The 25,187-nt window shown below is 45.0% G+C and overlaps 1 protein-coding gene across 1 annotated transcript in view; it reads right to left on the minus strand.

Moving 5' to 3' along the window:
• The window catches only part of LOC310791219 (SH3 and multiple ankyrin repeat domains protein 2-like), a gene marked incomplete at both ends in the record, with an annotated part of 245,785 nt that overhangs the window by 162,203 nt on the left and 58,395 nt on the right, over nt 1-25,187 (minus strand). The window contains one exon of the mRNA XM_083652896.1: nt 10,614-11,070. Within this exon, the coding sequence (XP_083509022.1) occupies nt 10,614-11,070 (457 nt within the window). The remainder of the gene's footprint in view (nt 1-10,613; nt 11,071-25,187) is intronic.

Here is a 25,187-nt window from a genome sequence, read left to right on the forward strand (position 1 = left end):
TCATTTAATTCGTTGATATAAGCGATTGCCCGCCCCGAACGATTAATTAATGAATAGGCTGCGTGAATGTTAGCGTGTGTGCGTGCGGGGGGGGGGCGGGAGGAGGGCGCTTTGTTGGGACCTGTGCGTGTGCAGGTGTTCCCCATATAGGTGCGTTCCCCCACTTCTCTAGATAGCACTACACCTCTGGTAATGACAGTCAGCAGATCTCTGCTGGTCATGTTATCTATGACTGCTCTGGAGAAGGTCTCTGCTGGTCATGTTATCTATGACTGTCTGGAGAAGGTCTCTGCTGGTCATGTTATCTATGACTGTCTGGAGAAGGTCTCTGCTGGTCATGTTATCTATGACTGTCTGGAGAAGGTCTCTGCTGGTCATGTTATCTATGACTGTCTGGAGAAGGTCTCTGCTGGTCATGTTATCTATGACTGTCTGGAGAAGGTCTCTGCTGGTCATGTTATCTATGACTGTCTGGAGAAGGTCTCTGCTGGTCATGTTATCTATGACTGTCTGGAGAAGGTCTGGAGAAGGTCTCGGTCTGCTTTCATTGTCAATCAGGTGGATCAACATCAATGAGAAAACATCTCAATCACTGCAAAACTATTACAGCTCTAATAACAGGACGCACAGCATGACTACCAGTTACCTCCTGCACCTCCTGTTCCACACACATACAAATACTTTGGATCTGATGAACTTGTGGCATAATCTAGAATGACTGCTTCCACAGAAACCATTCCTACTATATGTATATATGTGTATATACTGTATGTTGATATCTATATTCTACAGGCATGGCGGGCCCGCCAGGACAACGGCGCCCCCGCCAGGCCAGAAAAAAAATGCTTTTTTTTTCCCCCCTGCTCTCCCCCAAATCTCAACAAACCTTTATGGCATACTACCGGTATTACTACTGGTGTTGACAGTGTTGACAGAAATAGAAGATGCCAAATCATTCAAAACAATAAGCATTTTGCTTTTAGCAGCATCGTGCCAGCGTGTGGCGCTGTTCCAAAACGTTGTTGCCTGGGAAACGCACATCCCATAATACAACTGTTCACATCGCATCACATAATAGTAAGATGATCATTAGGATGCCATTGCGAACATAGATGCGAACAGGTTAGCTAAAAGTTTAGCATCGCCAGCGACGGCCCCCACCGTTGCGGTCGGGGTACGTTTTTCGAAATCCCTCCAGGCCTGAACATGTTTCTAGGGGAAACACTGTATCAACCAATGATCAAAATCCACAGACTTTTTGTTGGCTTGGATCAGCAACACTCAGCAGTTCAGAAACCTACCATGCATTCAAACTGTGAGAAGCAGCTGTATTCACAGTCACAGTGTGCAGTGCAGTTGTCTTTTGATAGAATCATTGTCTATTCTCATACTTATACGTACGTACACGCAGACAGACACATAACTATAGACAGCAGGAATATGTACAGAAAAGGCACAGATGTGACAAGTACTGGATTTGATCATACATTCATGCCTGAAGTCAAACACACTCAGTGCCAGTCAGTCACCACAGGAGAGATGAATGCAACGCGCTGTGTCACTCTGCTCGCAAGTGGTTGTGATGAATTGCTGATGAGGTCATGTATCGCATGAGAAAACTCAGGGTGAAGTTGAGTTTCTTTGATAGAAATACATGTTTTTCTTTTATTTGGTGTAAAGGAAAACATAATAATTCAAGCAACCCTTTTTTTTTTTACCAGCAATTGATTATGGTGATATTGTATAATATTACAACGCATGCAAACTCATCTTCCTTGAAAATGTTATAGATTCAGTGTACCATGCTGCATTGTGATTTGTCTCTGATTGGGGTTTCTGCACACATCATTGTAGTTTGTTTGAGAGAGTTGGTCTGTCTTTCTTATAGAACCACACAATGGAACACTGGTACATTTTTCTTTAGAAGGCCATGCTACATGAATTGCCTTCTGATTTGTATTCTTTACGGTTCTCAAATTGGGGTTCCGGGGTCACCGCCCAGGGGTCCTTGAGGGGGTTCCAGGGGGTCCCCAACAAAAAGGGTAATATTCTCTTTTGACTATGATTCCATCCATACGTAACACAATGACAGAATGTATGACTATTTTGGTCATGGATTTCATGCCCTTCTTATCAGATGGGGACGCTGGGACAAAATCTGATTATACATATATATATATATATATATATATATATATATATATATATATATATATATATATATATATATAAATCCAAAACAGCAGCGGTGAAGATAGTGACATCTACAGCTGGACTCTTCTCATTTGGATAACCATCTTGTGCAAAGCAGACTACAAACGGTTCACTCGGCTGAAACAACACACACACACACACACACACACACACAAATGGTTTGTCAGCGATCAAAGCCGACGTGAAATGGCTGTCACATGCAGGCCCCCCACATTGGGCTGAAGTGTGTCAGGAGGAGACGTGATGGTGATGGTGGTGTACGTCTGTCCACCCCCTCTCCTCTCCTCTGCAGTGGCCTCCATCTCCTCTGTCTTTATGCTTTGCTTCCACTTGACATCTCTTCTATCATGTGTTTAGTCGGCGGAATCAAAACACTGTCGTTTTACATCTCTGCCAAACAGGGATATATTATGTACAATCTCCAGGTCGATTTGAAATGAAACTGCAGTTAATATGAAAACCGTGCCGCTTTTCCAACGTTAAAAGACAAATAAAACAACTCTAACAACTTTGGTTATGTTCAGGCAAGTATAGCCTAAAACAACGTTGTGTATGTTTAAAACAACTTGATTCAAGTTAGGATTGTGATTTGGGTTAGGCTTAAAGGTCCCATACTGTGAAAATCGCTTTTGATTGGGTTTTGTGGTTTGTATAAACTTGGGGGTGTCTGTACAAGTCTGTAAAAGTATGAAATCACTTCCTACAGTCATTCCTCTCCCTCCCCTGCCACAAGATGGAGCCACAGGAGAGGTGAATTAGAGTTCCAGAATTTGCAAGGATTTTCTACGTCACATGTCGCCAATCAATCAAAAATTCACAGGGCCCGCCCAGAGCCCGCCCTCTCTCTCCCATGATTGTGACCTCAACCTAGCTTGTTGTGAACGTGACTGCCAGCCTACAGTACATGTCGGCCATGTCGTCAAAAAAGAAGTGCATTGTACCAGGTTGTATTCAGATGTGTTTCAGACCATTTGGAGTCGATTGGCACTATGCTTGAAAGTAGTTTTTTGGCTCCAAATTACACCAAACTTAAACCGAAGCATCATTATCATGAGATGAATTCACGCACCTAGTTTCATGCAGTTTCATCCATTTTCCTAGGAGTTATGAGCATTTGTTGTTGGGTTAGTATTATCTGTTGTCGGCAACATCAGATGATCATAACTCCTAGGAAAATGGATGAAACTGCATGAAACTTTGTGCCTGAATCCCTCTCATGGCATAGATGCTTCGGTTTAATTTTGGTGTCATTTGGAGCCCATCAAAAAAATAGTGTTTTATAGTGTTTTTGGCCGTTTTTTGGGCGTATCTCGGGAACGGAAACAGCTACAGACACGGGACTGACACCGTTAGCTAGATCGTCAAATTTTACATCTAGTAGATGCAGCCTCGAAGTTCGGGAGTCAACGAGAGGGGCGCATAGCAGCGCATAAGTGTTTAAAAAGTACTAGTTACAACATCAGATGATCATAACTCCTAGGAAAATGGATGAAACTGCATGAAACTTTGTGCCTGAATCCCTCTCATGGCATAGATGCTTCGGTGTAATTTGGAGCAAAAATAAATTTTGGCCGTTTTTTGGCTGTATCTCGGGAACGCAAGCAGCTACAGACACGGGACTGACGCCATTCGAAAGCCCGTCGAATTTTACAGCTGACTCTGAATCAGAGTCAGCTTCAGGTTCAAAGTCGTACGGTCTCACTGCTGCCATTTGGTGAAATTTCATCTGCACTGCACTAGGGCTGTTGAAACGAATTTTGATATTCGAATATTATTCGAATTTAATAATTATGAACGAAATTCGATTATTATTATTTTTTAACTCATTGAATGCCATGGACGTCCTTCGACGTCCAATTAAATAGTGACGTAGAATGCCACGGACGTCCTTCGACGTCCAATGCGTTTTTTGACGGTGGGACGTCGATCAAAGCCTTCCGCAGCTCCTGTACAACTATAGTAGCTATTGGAGGTGTATAACCTATTTTACGGACTCATTAGGTGGCGACAGTGCTTGCTCGGTGCAGTCCAGATTAGAGACAGGTCCGAGAAACAGCCTAAAAGCCGTGGATCAAAGACAACCCGATGCATGCTCCCAGAGCCATTTGCTCTGTCGCGGGAGCTGACATTGGCTCCGAACAGGAGTCAATCCGCGCTCACAACTGAGCCCCTCTGTCCCTGTCTGTCTGTCTGTCTGTCTGTCTGTATAGTTTCTCCACCGAATAGCAGTCAGGAAAGCAGCCCCTGACGCCAAACCATTCAGCAATCCGGGTTGGCTCTTCCCTGCTGTGGCGCTGAGAGCCGACAGCAGCACACAAACGCAGCACTCCGAAAATATAATGGTTGCGTGAGGCTGTGTGCAGTGTGGGGAGGAGTTTACGGGGGGAGGGGGGGAGGGGGGTGGTGCACGCAGGGCATCACACAACAACTACGTCACTACATCAGAAAATATTATCTTCAGACTCAGTGAATGTGCTTGAAATGCTGCATTTCACAAAAGGCGGATTATCTCAGCTAATAATTTGAAAAGCCTGAAAACGCTGAAAACAACCTATCTTCTCCGGCTCATAACTAAAGAACGGAAAATGGTATCAATAAACTTTTTTTTGCTGATGATACAATAGAGCCAGCTCGTTCTTGTGCGTGTTCGGTGTTTACATAGTAATATCACACAATATTCTGTGGGCCTCGAGAAATCACTGAAAACGCTCTGAAAACTCTGGCACTGGGAGCATCCGTTCTCCAAAAGTGGCTGGCACTCAATGAGTTAAAAACGAATATTTTTTTATTAAAAAAAAAAAAAAAAAAAAAAAAAAAATTATTTTAGAACACTAGAACAGTGACAAGTTCTGACAACATACTTGAAGAAAAGAGTGTTAACTGAAGTTGACTGTTGAAGCTGCTATACTGATGTAAACCTACCTGTAGCTCTTAAAATGTATGTTCATTCATTGTTAACTGAAGTTGACTGTTGAAGCTGCTATACTGAATGTAAACCTATAGCTCTTAACACATTCAGTGCCAGCGACGCCATATGGCGTCATTAGAAATTTACCGTACAGTGCCAGCGACGCCAAATGGCGTCATAACTCGATTTTTTTTTTTTGACGGGGGGGTGTCGATCTATGCCTCTTACATCGCCTCTTACAATATTCAGAGGTATTGAATGTGTCTAACCTATTTTACAGAACCCTTAGGTGGCGACAGCGCTCTCCAGATGAGAGAACGTGGAGTGAAACACACAGAAGAAGTCATTGGGGGGAAGGAAATCGCATCGCATCCGTCCGTATGCAGCGGCTTCATTGAAGCAACGTTTAGCTGTGCCCCTGCAGCAGCCAATCTGCTATCACAATTGAGCACCTCGATGTCCGCTGCAACAGCCTCCGTGTCCGCTGCAACACATGATCAGCCGTGGATTTGTTATTATTCTCAACTCGAAGCATGGGAGCTGGTACACGCGGCTGTAAAAAAGCAGGATCTAGCTGACTTTTTCAGTGCTGAGCACAGGCAGAGAAAACGAGAAAACAGCAGAGCAGAGAGACACTCCTCCCACAACGGGGGGGGGGGGGGGGAGGAGGAGGGGGGGAGGTGGGCACGCAGAGCCAAGTACACAACACAGACCCAGACAGCAGGACAGGGTTGGCAAACGCAAGCCAGAATATCCGATGCCCACCAGCAGCAAAAGATCAGCAAGAAGCTGCAACCAGCAGCGCATGCAGGCGCCAGCGCTGCTGGTTTCAGCTAAAAATATTATTCTTCCAAACAAAATTCCCTTGCCTTCACTGTTTTATTGAAGGAAATTATTTTTGAGGTGTGACTACATCAGAAAATTAGCTTCAGAGTCAGTGATGTGCTTGAAATGTTTAATTTCACAAAAGGCTCATTATCTCAGCTCGTAGAAAAAAAGCTCTGTTTTTCGTTCGATCAAGCTATCTTCTCCGGCTCATAACTAAAGAACGGAAAATGGGATCAATAAACTTTTTTTTGCAGGTGATAGAAGAGAGTCTCATCGTTATTTGTGCGTGTTCAGTGTTTACATAGTAATTATTAAAGAAATTATATGACTGTTTTAAAATGCATTGCGGCCTATGTGGCACAGCAAGCAACCTTTTGCCCAAGGGCCGTGGCACTGAAAGTGTTAAGTGCAATACGTGACTGATTTTTTTGTTGTTCATGGCTCATTGTTGTTTTGGCAAAGTTTACTTATTTGTTTATTGATAAGGAGCTCAAACAAAGGCTGTGTCTTTTTTTATTATCAATTATTTTATTTTAGCATTTCAGACAGCACCAATACATCACTGATGAATATTAACTAAGCTCTGGTTATCTGACCTATTTTCTAATGCAATGAATGTATGTACATTGTACAAGGAACATGTTTTCTTAAATAAACATCATTGCTGGACTATTTGTGATAAGCCTAATATTATTTTGAATATTCATCCACCATTCACTTTTCCATCTACATTTGGTAAAATGCTTAGAAAAAGTTTTACTTGGTCAAACCCAAAGATTCAGCTATATTTAGAATCAGAACACAACATAAGAGAAGACAACAATTCACTCAGACAAAAAAAAAAAAAAAAATTTTTTTTTAAATTCAATTAAAAATTAATTAAAATATTCGAATATAATTCGAATATTAAAATGTATAAAGCACTGAAATTCGAATTTGATTATAGAGGGAGATTGACAGCCCTACACTGCACTGTACAGTGCTCTACCCAGATTGACAGATCAGGCGGCCAATCAGAGCGGGGCACCTCATCAGCCAATCAGCGGCGCCTCTGTGGCCAAACCTGCATATTCAATGAGCACAGAGCTAGAATGGCTAGAAATGCAATAAAAAAAAAACTTGTCTCCAAATTCCAAACAGTATGCATGACCTTATTTTAAAGACCCCTGACAAATGTTTAAAACAGCAGAAAACTACACAATATGGGACCTTTAAATAACAAAAACGTTACAGTAAATGTGACTTATATGAAATGTATACTTTGAACACGCTGGCACACGAACACGGCTCTCTGATTCTCTATAACATTGATATAGACAATATACCATCCATGCCCTTACTGGTCACCATGCTATTTCAATAGCAGACTCTATAACATTGATATAGACAATATTTAGAAATGTTGATATGCAACTTTTTATTTATTTTTGGTTCACAAGCCAATGTTTTATTCTGGCGACCAGGCTGTCCTGGTCCTGTTTCCACAATGTTCCTCTCCTCTCCTCTCCTCTCCTCTCCTCTCCTCTCCTCTCCTCTCCTCTCCTCTCCTCTCCTCTCCTCTCCTCTTCTCCTCATCTCCTCTCCTGTCATCCCCTCCCATCTCCTCCTCTCCTCTCCTCTCTCCTCTCCTGTCACCCCCTCCCCATCTCCTCCTCTCCTCTCCTCATCTGCTCTCATCCTCTCTCCTCTCCTCTCCTCTCCTCTCCTCTCCTCTCCTCTCCTCTCCTCTCCTCTCCTCTCCTCTCCTCTCCTCTCCTCTCCTGTCATCCCCTCCCATCTCCTCCTCTCCTCTCCTCCTCCTCTCTCCTCTCCTGTCACCCCCTCCCCATCTCCTCCTCTCCTCTCCTCTCATCCTCTCTCCTCTTCTCCTCATCTCCTCTCCTGTCATCCCCTCCCCTCTCCTCCTCTCCTCTCCCCTCTCCTCCTCCACTCTCCTTTCCTGTCATCCCCTCCCCTCTCCTCATCTCCTCTCCTCCCCTCTCCTTATCTCCTCTCATCCTCTCTCCTCTCCTCATCTCCTCTCATCCTCTTCTCCTCATCTCCTCTCCTGTCATCCCCTCCCCTCTCCCCCTCTCCTCTCCTCCTTTCCTCTCCTCTCCTGTCATCCCCTCCCCTCTCCCCCTCTCCTCTCCTCTCCTCCTTTCCTCTCCTCTCCTGTCATCCCCTCCCCTCTCCCCCTCTCCTCTCCTCTCCTCTCCTCCTTTCCTCTCCTCTCCTGTCATCCCCTCCCCTCTCCCCCTCTCCTCTCCTCTCCTCTCATCCTCTTCTCCTCATCTCCTCTCCTGTCATCCCCTCCCCTCTCCTCCTCTCCTCTCCTCCCCTCTCCTCATCTCCTCTCCTCATCTCCTCTCCTCTCCTCTCCTCCCCTCTCCTCATCTCCTCTCCTCATCTCCTCTCATCCTCTTCTCCTCCTCTCCTCTCCTGTCATCCCCTCCCCTCTCCCCCTCTCCTCTCCTCTCCTGTCATCCCCTCCCCTCTCCCCCTCTCCTCTCCTCTCCTCTCCTGTCATCCCATCCCCTCCCCTCTCCCCCTCTCCTCTCCTCTCCTCTCCTGTCATCCCCTCCCCTCTCCCCCTCTCCTCTCCTCTCCTCTCCTCCTCTCCTCCTCTCCTCTCTTGATGTTGGACAGATGCAGGGCTACAGAGAATGTGGGTAGTGTTGGTGGTGCGGAGCGTGTCGCCATATGTGCCAGTAATCTGCCAAGGAGCATCTTCATCAGGATTGACAGTTAGATCGCTGCAAGAACACCCCTCACCATCTAATCCTTCCATCACATGCTCTCTCTAATTCTCTCTCTCTCTCTCTCTCACACACACACACACACACACACACACACACACACACACACACACACACACACACACACACACACACACAGACACACACACACACACACACACACACACACACAGATACGTTGGAATCAGAATTCCCAATGCATTAATCTGAAATGCACATACATACATCGCTCAGCATGCAAGCTCACACACACTTGCTGTGTGTCTGTCGGCGCCATGGCAACGCTTGCTGCAGCAAAGTGCAGGAAGCCAGCTTCATTTTGATGGCATGTTTCCCAGAGGAGCCGGTGAAGACATACGCTATAGATGTAAATACATATCTCTTATGGGGGAAGGAGCCGAAGAAGGCTGTATCTGAGCTAAAAACTTTGGCACTTCCATGTGAATAATGGCTCGGTATTGGAAACTGTGTATTGATAACGTGTATATCGTGTGAAGCCATTGGAGCCGACCTTCCAGTGGTTAGAGGACCCGCGCATCCGAGACTCTGAAGGAAGAATGAGTGATGAATGAGTCTCGCGCCTCGGGAGTCGGGCTTATCGCTGGGGGAAAGACCTCTAGCCGCCGGGGCCGGAGGAAACACGTCCTATTAACAGGTTATGTTTGTTTCTAAGTGATGAATATGTTTCTCCGCAAACGTGACAGCACCGGTTCTGCATGAGTGTCACTGCTCCCAGAAAGCAGGCCCGCCCACAGCACTCATGATTGGTTCTCCGATGCAAGGCTTCCAACAGCACCACCTAACGTTATGAAAAGATTTAAATAGTAATATTCTCAGTCTTACAGGAGTGAAACGGATTAAGACTGAGAGCTGAGTCTACGTATCTCTCATCGTGGTTATGGTCGCAGTAGCTAATTTCACTTCTTCTAATGCGTGTCCTAATGGAGGTTTTCAAAATGATTGTTTTCAAAATGATTGTGTCATTAACGGCATATAAAATGGGGCTTGTCTTCCTATAGTGATTGACTGGTCACCTGTCCAGTGATTGACACACACACACACACACACACACACACACACACACACACACACACACAACATAACATAACTGTGTCTTGACTCGCACACTTTTGCTGCTAATATCTCAAGTGGAACAGCTACAGTTATCGACGGTTATGACCATGTAATGTTTACAACCAGTTTAATTGTGTAAAAGTCAAGTATAACTTCTTATCTTTCTAGTGATATATATCATTTCATATCATTTTAATCATTCACTTTAGATTTGTCTTCACCAGAGTCAGAAAACGGACGCTATCACTTAGCATTGACTAGTGTCCTCTAGAGAGAGAGTAGCCTCAGCGGAGGACCAAAATGCGAGACTCATTAGCCAATGAACAGCCAGGAATGGGTCTCGCGCTACTTTTGCATGCTAAAATAAAGCTGATAATGTACAATTTGATTCAAGGGGGGGAAAAACCCTTTCAGAGTACAACACAAACTGTCTATTTTGCTGCAACTCGACAGTGCTGCTTAATCCAGGACCTTACTTCCTGGAACTCTTGAGTGTAAAAAAACGGGTCCATTGGAGTGAATGGAGATGTCGGGACTCTTCTATCTATACGGCTCTGGCATTTACTATCATTTACCATTTAGCATCGCGCTAGGCTAGCCCTGAGTCGGACAACCTGGCGTCAAACTAATGTTAAACAATGTCAGCTACGGCGTTAACAATCGACTGTCGAATATCGCCCAAGCTCCTCCCACGGCTTTCTCTCATCAAAATCACTTTCCTGAACTATTTGGACATTTTAATAATTCATATGGAATTGGACATGTAGCTAGCTGGTGTTCGCTGAAATGATAAGCCGCACAAAAACACTGGAGAATGCGTCAGACCGGATGTTACGTATGCGTCCGCTCACCTGCCCTGGCGCTGCGGTGCCCGTCGGGCCTCCTCCCCCAGCCGGCTGAGGGAGGGCGACCTGCTCCGCGTCCCCCTCCCCATGGTGCGGACCACCACCGTGCCGTTGGGGCTGCCGCTGGGCATCTGCTGCAGCAGCTGGGGTGACAGGCTGCGGTGTAAGGCGGAGGAGGAGCCAGGCTGCGGGTGGCCCTGCGGGGGGGCCCCGTGCGGGTGGGGCTGAGGGTGTTGTTGGTGCGGGTGGTGCGGGGCCCAGTTGCCGGGAGGCGCCTGCTGCTGCTGCTGTTGCTGCTGCTGCTGCTGGTACTGGCTGACGGTCAGGTTGGTGTCGCTGTTGGAGCGCAGGAGGACCCGCGGCGCCGATAACGAGGACGAGGAGGACGGGCTGTTGCCGCCGCCGTTGCCAGGAGGCGGACCCCGGCGGCGCTTGGAGTAGGCCGGAGCCTCGCGGAAAGGCACTACAGGGGAGAAGCAGAGAAGAAGAAAATTAATTTGGAATCATTTCATTCTCTCAATATAGCCGCTTCTTGATTGTCCAGCTATTTGTGCGTCTTTGGAGTCTGATGGGGAATAGCTCCAGAGCCTCACATAGACCGGAGGCACTTTCACAGACAAAACACGCACCCCTGTGTCAGAAGTCAGGAGAGACGACTCAGTGGTCACAGATCATTCCCAGATCATTAGCCAGCAACAATGAGAGATCAAGAAGATCTAGCAGGTCAAAAAAGACAATCATGAAAACACCAGGATGATGCAAATGGATGAAACTACACGTATGTGCCGATGAGCTGTCTAGTAAACAAGGCACACGCCTAACTGATCATGACTTACTTTCTTTACTAAATTGGCTTGTACAGTTACTCTATGAAACATGCAATCTGTGGTAAGAATAGGACAATGTAAGACCTGTAAGCACAAAAGTAGTATTCCCCCCTCTCCCATGTATAAATCCCCCTATGTTAAGCTTTTAAGGCTTCTGATAAATGAATTTCAGGCACTGATATACTGTAGTGTACACATCATATAGAGACACTGCATGAAATAGGCCACACCCATCATGGGGGACAGCTCTCCATTCACTTCCATACACCATATACATTTTCCTTGAATTAAACATAGCTAAAAGCTGTTGTGTGGTGGGGCTGCACAGACAACAAATGTAAAAAATTGCAAATTAAGGTTTTTTTGTACTCCTTGTACAAAACAAGGAAGCCATTGAGAATTGGCGAGAAGAAAAATGTGGATCTAGTTGTCAAGGAAGTAAGTTGGAGTGTTCATCTTCCGTATATAATGATCTTTGTGTGCAACACGTGACATAGGAGAACGCCAGGATTGGGGGAGGGAGTTTTTGTTTCCCCCCGTTTTGGGCGTGGTTTCTGAATGATGACAGGCTCCGCAGTGTCTCTATATCATACTGCACACCAACACACTCTTGTAGGGGTTATTTAGGGTCTCTTGCCATCTGACAATCTTTGGACTGTGTGAGGAAACCGGAGGAAACGCACAAGAGACCAGGCAAACTTCACACAGAAGGCACCGTGGGAGAGATTCCAACCCACAACCTTCTCGCTGTGAGGCGACAACTGGGCATCTTATAGCCAATGTGGTGTGAGAGCTTTACACGACAACACTTCCATCCATAGCCCCCAGAGGACGCCACCAGGCCCCCATAGCACTGCTCAGCCTTCTAAACCAAGTAAGAAGAAGGCTGCTGGTGAGCACTGATAAAGAGCCAGCTCCATGCCTTCTCAGCCACTAATGGGGGGAAACAGAGAGGCAAATGTCAAACTGACCTTGGATCAGAGTCTGAGGTCGACTTGCCCACTTCTTCAAATCGCAACCATTTGTCAAGGTTTACTGGAACCCTTGTTAAAGGTGCCGCTATTAGCTGCTCTTGCCCTGTTCGCTCCAATCAAAGCCATTCATTCTGCCCTTTACGGCGCTAGTGACACTCTGCAGTAAATAACTGCTGTTGTCGGCTCCAAACTCCAAAGTGCTGAGAACAAGGCTGTTTTTCTTACTTTCTGACATTTGGGAGATATGAGGAACACTATACAATACTACCTGTCCATGACTGGATGTAATGACAGTTTGGTGCTGCCTGTTCAAATGCTGTTGGCCCAGTACCAATGTTGGTTACATGGGACTTTATTGGACTGAAGACATTTTTTACACTGTCTGCTTGACTGCTCGAATGTTTATTTACATGTATTTTGAGGACGGTCTTCGACTGTGTCGTTTCGGGTTCAACTGCTCCACAGCGCCAGATGTATCGGTTCGGTGCTCAGTGGTGCGAGGGTGTACTGCAGTTTACAATTTAGACCATCGGCTGCGCTTCCTTGAATATCGTGGATATAAGACTCGATCCAGTTGCTGTAGCCCTTTTTTTTTTTAATCCTGTACGCATTCATCTGCCCATTTATCGATGTGATCAAACGAAATTGGTGTGACAGAACTCAAACTGTTGGTCTACTGCTCCCATGTTCAGACAGGGGTTTGGATAAGAGTCTCGATGCGTTCCCAACCAGCGGGTGACGTCATCCCAAGATGACCGCGCTGTGAATAAGGTCCATTAGGATTGGGTTCTTATCAATGTAAGATCTATAGGGCAGTTTAATTAGAACTTTGAAATAGAACGCCAGCCGTTATAAAGGTAGAAAAACTGACTGGACGGGGGCTTTAAGATTCCCAGTATTCTAACTCACATTAATTCCCACTAGCTGAGCACATCAGCCTTGCCTGAAAACACATTATAAAAGCCAGAGATTGTGCATATTGACTTGATATTCTTTCATCCTCGGGAGTACGGCCGCTCAATTGCCTGCACTCTACTGTTTAGTGCATCTATTGACCACTTGAAAGTCTCATTCATGAGAACAGGGTTTGTCTGCGAGAAATGTAAAGGACGCATCCCAATTCAATCTGAGATCAATTTGAGATGATTAATATTTGTCCTAAGAGGTTTTGGAGCACGAAGCCATCAGCGCGCTGTGCTGGAAGCAAAGTGTATCTCAGCACTCGTGTACAACAGGGAAGATTGGTGAATAATGTATGAAATAGCATACTTTTCGTCGCTGATGTGCTATTCTTCCTTCAAAGACACCAGAGACTTGCACACAGTTGCATGTATCCACATGGATACACACAGTTATACATACAGTCAGTCCCTCCAGGACTTTGTGATTTTGCGATCACAATAATGAATGCAAATTCAACTAATCTCCGCAATATTTGCGGGGGCTTGCGGTTTTTCAAAATTCCCATGATTTCTCAGCAAAAACGGCGAAATATGTTCCTCAGCTTTACTGCAATTTTACCACAAAGAATGACATGAAATTTAGCAAATTGCATTACAGTTTTTGTGAGAAGTTGCCATTAGGTAGTAGTGGGGAGGGGAAGGAATCATTTTTTTCTCTCAACTTGCAATTTCTACCAGTTCCTGAAATTGTCTTGCAAGAAAATCACATAAATCTTTTGAGAAAAGCCACTGTAAAATCAAGCATTTTGACAGCAACAATCACACAAAAACTCTAATGTGAAATCCTGGAGGGACTGATCGATCGATCGATCTATCTATCCATCTATGCACAAACTCTCCATCCATCCCTGATTAATCCCTTGTTCTACCCATCCTCCAGTCTTCTCTCTCTCTCTCTCTCTCTCTCTCTCTCTCTCTCTCTCTCTCTCTCTCTCTCTCTCTCTCTCTCTCTCTCTCTCTCTCTCCAGTAAAGACACACATATATTCAACCAGGATCAGTGATTGGTTACAGTTCCACGCCGGTGTCTCTCCAACAGTATGATTATAGGGATTACAGACAGGACAGCTGAGTTCCTCTGGCCGCGCTCTAGCCACACTGCTGTGGGAGCGAGCCGTCATGGAGGTTGGCCTTGATTTCCCCATGGATGTCTTCCTCCATGACACTGCGAGACGATGCGCCATCAGCAGCTCTCCTCGCAATTACAACAGCCAGGGAACGGCAGATATAATAGGAGCCTGCAGCCATTCCGAAAGCTTCTCCCACTTATGAGTCGATTAATAATACGAAGTTAGCATTCGTGCTGGTTAGCTGTAGCACTGTTTCCTACTCTTACAAGTTAGCATTCGTGCTGGTTAGCTGTAGCACTGTTTCCTACTCTTACAAGTTAGCATTCGTGCTGGTTAGCTGTAGCACTGTTCCCTACTCTTACAAGTTAGCATTCGTGCTGGTTAGCTGTAGCACTGTTTCCTACTCTTACAAGTTAGCATTCGTGCTGGTTAGCTGTAGCACTGTTTCCTACTCTTACAAGTTAGCATTCGTGCTGGTTAGCTGTAGCACTGTTTCCTACTCTTACAAGTTAGCATTTGTGCTGGTTAGCTGTAGCACTGTTCCCTACTCTTACAAGTTAGCATTCGTGCTGGTTAGCTGTAGCACTGTTCCCTACTCTTACAAGTTAGCATTCATGCTGGTTAGCTGTAGCACTGTTCCCTACTCTTACAAGTTAGCATTCATCCTGGTTAGCTGTAGCACTGTTTCCTACTCTTACAAGTTAGCATTCGTGCTGGTTAGCTGTAGCACTGTTTCCTACTCTTACAAGTTAGCATTCGTGCTGGTTATCTGTAGCACTGTTTCCTACTCTTACAAGTTAGCATTCATGCTGGTTAGCTGTAGCACTGTTCCCTACTCTTACAAGTTAGCATTCATCCTGGTTAGCTGTAGCACTGTTTCCTACTCTTACAAGTTAGCATTCATGCTGGTTAGCTGTAGCACTGTTCCCTACTCTTACAAGTTAGCATTCATGCTGGTTAGCTGTAGCACTGTTTCCCTACTCTTACAAGTTAGCATTCGTGCTGGTTAGCTGTAGCACTGTTCCCTACTCTTACAAGTTAGCATTCATCCTGGTTAGCTGTAGCACTGTTTCCTACTCTTACAAGTTAGCATTCGTGCTGGTTAGCTGTAGCACTGTTTCCTACTCTTACAAGTTAGCATTCGTGCTGGTTAGCTGTAGCACTGTTTCCTACTCTTACAAGTTAGCATTCATGCTGGTTATCTGTAGCACTGTTTCCTACTCTTACAAGTTAGCATTCATGCTGGTTAGCTGTAGCACTGTTCCCTACTCTTACAAGTTAGCATTCATCCTGGTTAGCTGTAGCACTGTTTCCTACTCTTACAAGTTAGCATTCGTGCTGGTTAGCTGTAGCACTGTTTCCTACTCTTACAAGTTAGCATTCGTGTAGGTTAGCTGTAGCACTGTTTCCTACTCTTACAAGTTAGCATTCATGCTGGTTAGCTGTAGCACTGTTTCCTACTCTTACAAGTTAGCATTCGTGCTGGTTAGCTGTAGCACTGTTCCCTACTCTTACAAGTTAGCATTCATGCTCGTTAGCTGTAGCACTGTTCCCTACTCTTACAAGTTAGCATTCATGCTGGTTAGCTGTAGCACTGTTTCCTACTCTTACAAGTTAGCATTCATGCTGGTTAGCTGTAGCACTGTTTCCTACTCTTACAAGTTAGCATTCGTGCTGGTTAGCTGTAGCACTGTTTCCTACTCTTACAAGTTAGCATTCATGCTGGTTAGCTGTAGCACTGTTTCCTACTCTTAGCGGCCTGGCTGGCTTCACTGAGTGATTATCAATATTCCAGACTCTCTCTCTCTCTCTCTCGCTCATTCTGTGTCCAGTTGAAGTGTTGATCAAGAGAAGAGGTGCTAACATCTAATGAGGGAATCTAATTAAGCTAATCTAACATCTAATTAAGGATAACAGCCACTGGGCTATTTGTGTGTGTGTGTGTGTGTGTGTGTGTGTGTGTGTGTGTGTGTGTGTGTGTGTGTGTGTGTGTGTGTGTGTGCGCGTGTGCGTGTCTGTGTTTCTGTAGCATGTGTGGTCTCAAGGTCGGTCTTGGGCAAAGCTTTGCAGCTATAAACTTTGACTAAATACTGCACAAATTAACAGCGATTAAACTAGAGAGGGACCCTGAGGGGGTCAGAACAATCTCTTTTATCAAGTTTTTTTCAGATCAACCCCCCCACCCCGCTGCCATTTCCCCCCCCAATTGTACTTGGCCAATCCCCCCTATTGTCCCGGGTCGTTGCTCCACCCCCTCTGCCAAGCTGGGGAGAGTTGTAGACTAGCACATGATTCCTCCATGACAAGGACAATGTGGAGTTTCACCGGCAGGACGTCGCGCGTGGCAGGATCACACTATTCTCCCCCAGTTCCCCCCCCCCCCCCCCGAACAGGTGCCCCGACCGACCAGAGGAGGCACGAGTGCAGCGACCAGGACACATACCATACCAATTGTGCCTGTACGGACGCCCGACCAAGCCGGAGGTAACAGGGTCAGAAGAATCTTATGTAACAGATAGAAAAAGCAATCAGTGGAGTCTATATCATTAAGTGCTTGTGAATGCAGAGAGCTCAGGTCAGAGGTCAGAGGTCAGAGGGTCTGGCTCCCTCAGCTGAGCCAAATGACATCTTCCACACTGTGTGTTCATAAACTAAGCTCTTACTGGAGTGAAGTCTCTCACTGGCATGATGTGTGTCTCAAACTGTAGGATGTGTGTTGGTCAAGCAAGCCAAAAATAGACTGAGGTTTTGGGCATAGTTATTTCAGAATAGCATATAATAATCGAATAGATACAGTCGGTCTGTGTGGGAACGCCCACAAAATGTTACTATGGCAGGTACATAGACGTCTGTTCAGATGTGCGTTTACTGCGGTGGTTGAATCACCGATCCTGTCTGCCTGGGCTGGGCTAGCAGCTTAATGCTAACTATGCTGAATGGGGAGAACAGGAGGATTTACCCCACCCTGAACACGCCCCCAGCCAGCTACCCCTGCGTCTATGACGAGACACTACAATATAACATATGTGCAATTTTCCCGCACTAATTCAAAAGTAAAATGTTGCTGGTCCATTACTAAAACCAAATAAATTATACCAACTAAAATGTTAAATTATGGCATTGGGTTCTTTGTCATCATCATCTTCATCCTCATCGTCATATCGTCATCAATGTTAATATCAGCAGCAGCAGCAGCATTAATTGGCACGATCATCATAATCATCATCAACTTCTTAATATTTATCATTACAATCATCTTTCAGATGTAGCCTATATCTCACTACTTTATTTTGATCAACTTCGCAGGTCATTTTCCCACAGCCTCCTGCACACATCTACACACAAATAATAATGTCTCTGGCTACATTGCTAACGTCATATCTGGCACAGGCACACAAAGCCTTATAGAGTCTATAAATATTTCAATTGTATTGTAATATTTTAAACATGTGCCGTTTCACTTGGCTATACGCTATTCACAATCAATAATACATGTCTATTCATTTATTAATTTTCCCTATCCTCAATGGGGAAAAAAGCAAACATTTCCACATGGCTCCATTGAGAAAATAGCAACGGACGAATCAAAGAAGCCACCAACTGGATTCACACACAGGCAAGATGGACTGGCTGACCAGGTTCTGTTGATGTCTCTCTCTCTCTCTCTCTCTCTCTAACACACACACACAAACACACACACACACATAGACACACGCGCGCTCTCTCTCACTCACTCTCTCACTCACACACGGAAGCACGCACGCACGCACACTCACACACACATAAACACACACACACACACACACACACACACACATACACACACACACACACACACACATAGACACAGGCGCACGCGCGCTCTCTCTCACTCACTCTCTCACTCACACACACACGGACGCACACACGCACACTCACACACACACACACACACACACACACACACACACACATACATACACACACACACACACACACACACACACACACACACACACACACACACACACGCACGCACGCGTCAGTGCCTGGGTGTTTTCTCCACCTTGTGCAGATAGAGTGGAGTCCCGTTTTTCCTCTCTGACCTAAAAACCAGCTGCTCTCCTCATCCGCGCAAGAGACACAATGCTGGGATTAGTCTTGTGTTGTAACCTAAATATGTGCCGACCGACCTACAGCCTCTCTGTAGTGCCACTAAGAAAACACAAGAAGCACTTTTCAACCAAAAAGAAGTGTTCCGTATATTCAACCTTCCATAAGTTGAAAGGAGCCAAATATGAACAGCGCAGATTGAAAACTACAACAAACAACAAAAGTGAACGCGTTTCTTACCTTCCTTTTTTAAGGCATTAATGAAAGACTTCATTTTCGCTCCTGGTTATTCCGCTTGGTGTCACGGCACGTGCACGTCAGCGGGGTAAGACGAAGGAGAAAGAAAAAGAAAAGAAAACGCGAGCGCTCCCGCCGGAGTTTCCGTTTCAGCACCATGGACAGCAGCAGAGCGGAGCGAGCGGAGGAGCAGCGCACATGAGCCCGCTCACACCCTCTACTACCACCGCCTCCTGGAAGCCAGGACGACACCCCCCCACCACACGCACACACTCCTCCCCGCCCCTCTCACACACACACACACACACACACACACACACACACACACACACACACACACACACTCCTCCCCCCTCACACACATCTCTCTCTCTCTCTCTCTCTCACTCATATTTTCCCACAGCCTCCTGCAAACATTTACTTGGCTTGCTATATATTGCCATTGTCACATCTGGCACACAAAGCCCACGTCTGCCCTTTATGGTATTTACAATCAATAATAGGCTACATGTCATGACACATTATTCATATTGATTTATCTTCCCCTTCCACAATGGGAAAAAACAAACATTTCCACACCTATATAGGCTCCATTGGGAAAATAGCAGCTCCCTTCTCCCTCCTGGAATGTCAAATCTTAGTCTCAGTCTGCAACAAAATACAAATCGATTGTTTTATAATTGCTCTATTTCACTCACTTGTTGTGCTTTTCATTGCTTTTATTTCTTTTCTGTTGTTTTTGGTTCTTGCTTGTCCTTTGTTTGTTTGTATGTAGTAGAGTTTAGGTTGGTTGAACACCAGACGGGCTGCAGCGTTCTGGATGAGCTGCAACGGTCTGATTGCTGATTGCCCAACCAATAGAACGTTGCAGCAGTTCAAGCGGGAGACGACAAGTGCCTGGACCAGGAGTTGTGTCGCTTCCCTCGTAAGAAATGGTCATGAGATTTTGCGGATGGGAAGAAATGTAGACCGAGCTGGACCGCCGGTTCTTCGCAGTTTGAGATGGTAACACAGTAGTGTTGTCAATGGAGATGTTTGAGAGGGTAACACAGTAGTGTTGTCAATGTAGATGGGGAGGTCAGTGTGAGGGCAGTCTTTCCCTGGGAGGAAGAGTACCTCTGTCTTTTCAAGATTGAGCTTGAGGTGGTGGGCAAACATCCAGGCACTGATGTCTTTGAGACATGCAGAGATGCGGGACTCAACTTGTGTGTCTGAGGGGGGGAACGGAGAGGTAGAGTTGAGTGTCATCGGCATAGCAGTGATAGGAGAAGCCATGAGGTTAGACCATATGGCCGAGAGATTGAGTATAGAGAAGGAATAGCAAGGGCCCCAGGACTGAGCCTTGGGGGACACCGGTGCTAAGAGTGCAGGGTTTGGATAGGGATCCTCTCCATAAGACCTGGTAAGAGCGGGTAGAAAGATAGGAAGCAAGCCAGGATTGTGATCCGGTGATTCCTAGGTCAGATAGAATGGAAAGAAGGATTTCGGGGTTAACTGTATCAAAAAGTGGCAAGACAAGTCAAGGAGGACAAGTACATGGATATCATTAGTGCAAATTTCAATGAATTACAGTGTCATGTGATACAAAAAATAATTCAGAGGCTTTGCCAAGATACCAAGTTTGTTACAAAGGACTGTCTTTTTATTTGAACAGTAAAATCATGTTTAACGATAAGCATCCTATTCCGTGTCCCAGGTGTAAATCAAACCCTCGGGTGTTTGGAGTTGACTGATTTGCACATGTCAAATTAATAAAACATGGAAAGAACAGAGAAAAATACTGATTGTGCAGATCAAAAAACCCAAGAGACGTACAGAATAAACACATCTCACTTCAAAACAAACAAATGGAAATTAACAAAATGCTACTGAACAAACAGACGAACAACAAAAAAGAAAATGCAAATGTGCACTGCAATGGACCCAATGCAGACATCAAATGTAAAATTAGAGTATCTGTGGTGTGTGTGTGTGTGAGTGTGTGTGTGTGTGTGTGTGTGTGTGTGTGTGTGTGTGTGTGTGTGTGTGTGTGTCTGTGTGTGTGTGTGTGTGTGTGTGTGTGTGTGTGTGTGTGTGTGTGTGTGTGTGTGTGTGTGTGTGTGTGTGTGTGAGTGAAAGCTGCTGAAAACAGTTATAATAATTGCCGTATAAGAGGGTAACATCAAACAGTGTTAATCAATCTTCATGTCTAATGAACCAAACCTCTTATTTTATTGATGATACCAAGAGCTTTTATAGCAAAAGAGGTAAATATACTATTTATAAAGTGTCTTCAACCGTGACTCATAAGAATAAAGTCAATTAAACTAAGTTGATACTTTCCAAAGGAAAAATGGAATTTGTTTTCCAGGATAATTCCCCCCCCCCCCCCTGTGAAAATGCCAAAGTTAGATTTGATTGAAATTCTGGGATAATAAGTCCAGCTGGAATCATTTGAAGATTGTTTTTGTGGTTTGTTTTTTTGGGGACGGCAGTAGCTCCAGATTTAGAGCTGTCGACTGGGAATCGGAAGGTTCCCGGTTCAAGGCTGGCTCCTCCCGGCAGCATGTTGAAGTGTCCTTGAGCAAGGCACTGAACCCCTAAGTCGAAGACACTGAACCCCTACATGTAGCTGCTCCTGACAAGCTGGTTAGTGCCTTGCGTGGCTGCCACCAGTGAGTGTGAATGGGTGAATGTGAGGTATTCCTTGTAAAGAGCCTTGAGTAAGAAAAGCACTATAAATACAGTCAATTTGACATTTATGAGGGAAACAGAAATATAGCAAAGTAAAAAGATTACATTTAAAATGCCAGAAATAAAAGCCTGACTAAACGCTCCCTGTTTTGAATCTTTGTGAAGTGGTGAGCAGGACAATGCAGTTTGAGCTGCACAATCAATGATCTGAATGAATTCTGTGGAGTCCACCACCCTCTGCTTCACATGTGGTGGATCTTGACTCCCACATCACCCACTCAAAGCATTCAAAGCATTTCATATGAAGCTCAATGGGTTTTATTATACTGTATCTCAAGGCATCATCAACATCTGATGACGCTCATTCATAACAAGCAGGCTCTTGAATTAGATGGAGTAGTTTCAACCACTCCTGCCTGACAGCATAACGGAGAAAAAAAAGAGTTATCAATCTCGCTATTTCAGAACAACAAGCGCAAATACCTTGAAGCCCACGGAGTGGTGTGGTCATTCAGCCTTATGGCACTTTAGGCAATGTTTTGCTGGTACCTCAACAACACCGGCTAATTGTTTTCAATGTGGAAAATGGTGCTACCCGTAACCCTACCCTAAGCCACCCACATTCACCCAGCCACTCCCCCTACCCACCCCTTGAACTTTGACTCGCTAGGACCTGCCTATCCCAAGCCCCGCCACACCCCTTCCCTCACCACACCCCTCCCACCACCTACATCTCCATAGTCACTCCCCCTACCCACACCTCGAATCCCGACTCTCTACGACCGTCCTATCCCTAGCTACGGCCCCTTCACTAAACGCCCATGAGTGACTGAGTGACTGAGTAAGTGTCCTGACTTTGGCATCTTCTGACCCCGGCCTGGCCTGCTCGCAGCGCCGTGGGAAAAATCACGGCACTTCAAAGTGGAGTTGGACTGGCTGACTGAGTTGAACTAGCTGATTAAATTATCTTAGACAAGCAGCATTCCTTTAGATGGATGCAGCTGATCTGTTGTGATCTAGTTTCCATGGAGGGTTTAGCGTGTAGAACGGCACCTATATGAGGAAGTTAGTTGCAAGAAATCCGCGGTGTTGCTAAGCAACTCAGAGCGGGACAGCTCCATATATCCGTATGATGTAATGTACATTCACTCCTCTCTTTGTACTACTTCACTTTGTTGTTTGACTTCATGTCCTGCTATGGTGTGAAGCCATCTGTTTTAAACTGTCTTGATTGATGAAGGCTTGTGAAAATGCAATCTATCTTTTCCTCTCTTAGCTCTCTCTCTCTCTCTTTCTACTACAAAGCATGCTGGCACGTTGAGTCAAGTTCATTCAAGAGTTGACCCCACTAAGGAGCAACATACCAGATGGCAACACGCGAAAAACATATGTTGTCATAAATTATGCAATAATTCAGTGATGAGGGCTCATATGTATTTCCATACGGCGCCCGGCTATTTCATCCAAACGGAAACTGGTCCAACTGCCAGTATGGCTGTAAAAGGCCAGGATTTACTGTTGAGCACTCGGTTTCATTACATTTGTTAATTTGTCCATCCGTCACATGAGGTGTCAGACGCCATTGATTTCATTTGGACTAAATGTGGGGGAATGATGCAGCTCACTGCACTCACACAGCGATATACACTGATCGGCTTCATGGTGGCGTAAAGTTACGCCAGTTAAGGTGACACACTGTACTGATTGGTCATGAGAGGGACTACATCATTTATGGGAGCCAATACCGGTATGTTGATTGTTGTCTTGCATTTCGATAGCCTAGCCTAGCCTATTTTCTATAGAAAATGTAATTTCTAAAATTCTAAAACAGTCGCTCATAAAAGATAGGGAAAAATAAATAAATATTACTCTATATAAGCTAACGGACTGTGAGCTTAATTTCTTTGGCCTGATGATGACGCGCCTCTAAAATAAATTGACCAACAAACTAAGAGACACCTTGACTTGCGCCACCTGGTGGTTGAAAGCAGTAGTCTGTCAGCCAGGGAAATTCTCTCTTGTTTTGGTGGTGGATCAGTTGTTGCCTGCGCTCAAATTTGAAACAGCTCTTGCAACATCGGGATCATCTAGAACAAAATACTTTTCCATCTGCAGTGGATTTGCACTGATTTTCACAAACGATGGTGCCAAAGTTTTTTCTATTGTGTTTTGACACTTTTTTTGGGACACTAGCTGCTGTGTGTTCATTCAAATGCAGCAAACCCTGCTTTTACCAGTTTACATATCACATGTATTACAATGCTATTGTCAAATCCATTGTATTATGTAAAAAAGAAAAGCTAATTGGATTGTTTTGTGTTTGTTGGATTACTAGTCAGAAGGTTTCAGCAGTGGAAAATCATTCCTTTCCAGCAGACTAGATGAAAATGTCATGTGTCATATCCTGTCTATTTATACCGTCATATTAATCACATATAGCATCTTTGAAACACGCAGGATGGTTGGAAGATGGAACACATAAAGGTCAGTACTTTATATATACACAAAGTAACACATCCATGAAGGAATGAAAGAGCACATCACACACACGCACGCGCGCGCGTGCATGCACACATACACACACACACACACACACAAGCGATGTCATATCTCAGCAATTTTTCAGTTGCTGGTGCAAACCCTTCCAGTGAAAGCAGCTCGTCCCGCAGGCAGGTATTTGAGTCCAATTACGTCAACCATCAATACTGTCATCATCATAGTCATTTAGATGTGCGTCATTTCCCCCGATTTTCCTCTGCAGGAGCACGCGGCTACATAACGAATAATATTAATAAGAACGGCATGTTTATTTTACAACTCTTTCACAGCAGTCTTTACCTGTGCCCCGCTCCACCGAGTCAGCCGCTTCTTCTGCTCTGGCAGTTGTCACATGCAACAGCAATTTCCTACATTGAAAAAGAACGACGACGATTTGTCCAATCAGCGCCGAGGGGGACTAACGATTAGCCAATCAGTGTCAATAAACAGTGCGAGGGGCGGGATGAACACTGCTGTCAAGCTGTTGTCAAATGCGCCAGACCTAACAGCAATGGGGACCCTGATAGATGATGCTATCGAGGCTGTTTGCGATTCAAAGTACAAATGACTTTGAAATTAAGATATTTATTCAAAGGGGACATGTTTCTTTCCATTCTCCCCACTTGGTTATATTCAGGCCAACACTTTGTTGGTCTCTAGTGATTGGTTAGGGAAAATCGAATTCCCCTGGGGCGATTTCCCCTATGGAAATCGGTTAGAGTGGAGGGAATGTCAGACTAAAGAAGGGAAATGGAGTGCAACGAGTTGACAATTCAGTCTAATATCAGGCTACAGGAGTTTTATTTTTTTTATATAATTTGCCTTACATGATAACAACAAAATTGTGATTTGCTTCAACAGCTGAAGTTATGAAAACCTGACACCCTGCAACATATTGATGGTGGGCGGGGCATCAGTGTCAGTGCGGATAGAGCCGTTCTTGCTGATGTATAGAATGTGTGAGTATCTACTTGCCCTCCTTCCTGGAAATGCCGCTGGCAGTTTTGGCACCACAGAGAGCCAAAGTGAACGTCACTTCCTGCTTCAGCACTGTACCAGAGATTTTCATCCGCCATTTATTTTCCCATAGACATTTCGTAAAATGCTTATAAAAATAGTTTTACAAATGGTTCGATATTTCCTCTTCTTTAAATCTGCAATTTTATTTACGTTTAGGTCCGAGTTAAATGTTATGTGATCTCTCCTGTT

This window comes from Poromitra crassiceps (assembly GCF_964638095.1).
Source record: "Poromitra crassiceps genome assembly, chromosome: 16".
In the NCBI taxonomy this organism is placed as follows: domain Eukaryota; kingdom Metazoa; phylum Chordata; class Actinopteri; order Beryciformes; family Melamphaidae; genus Poromitra; species Poromitra crassiceps.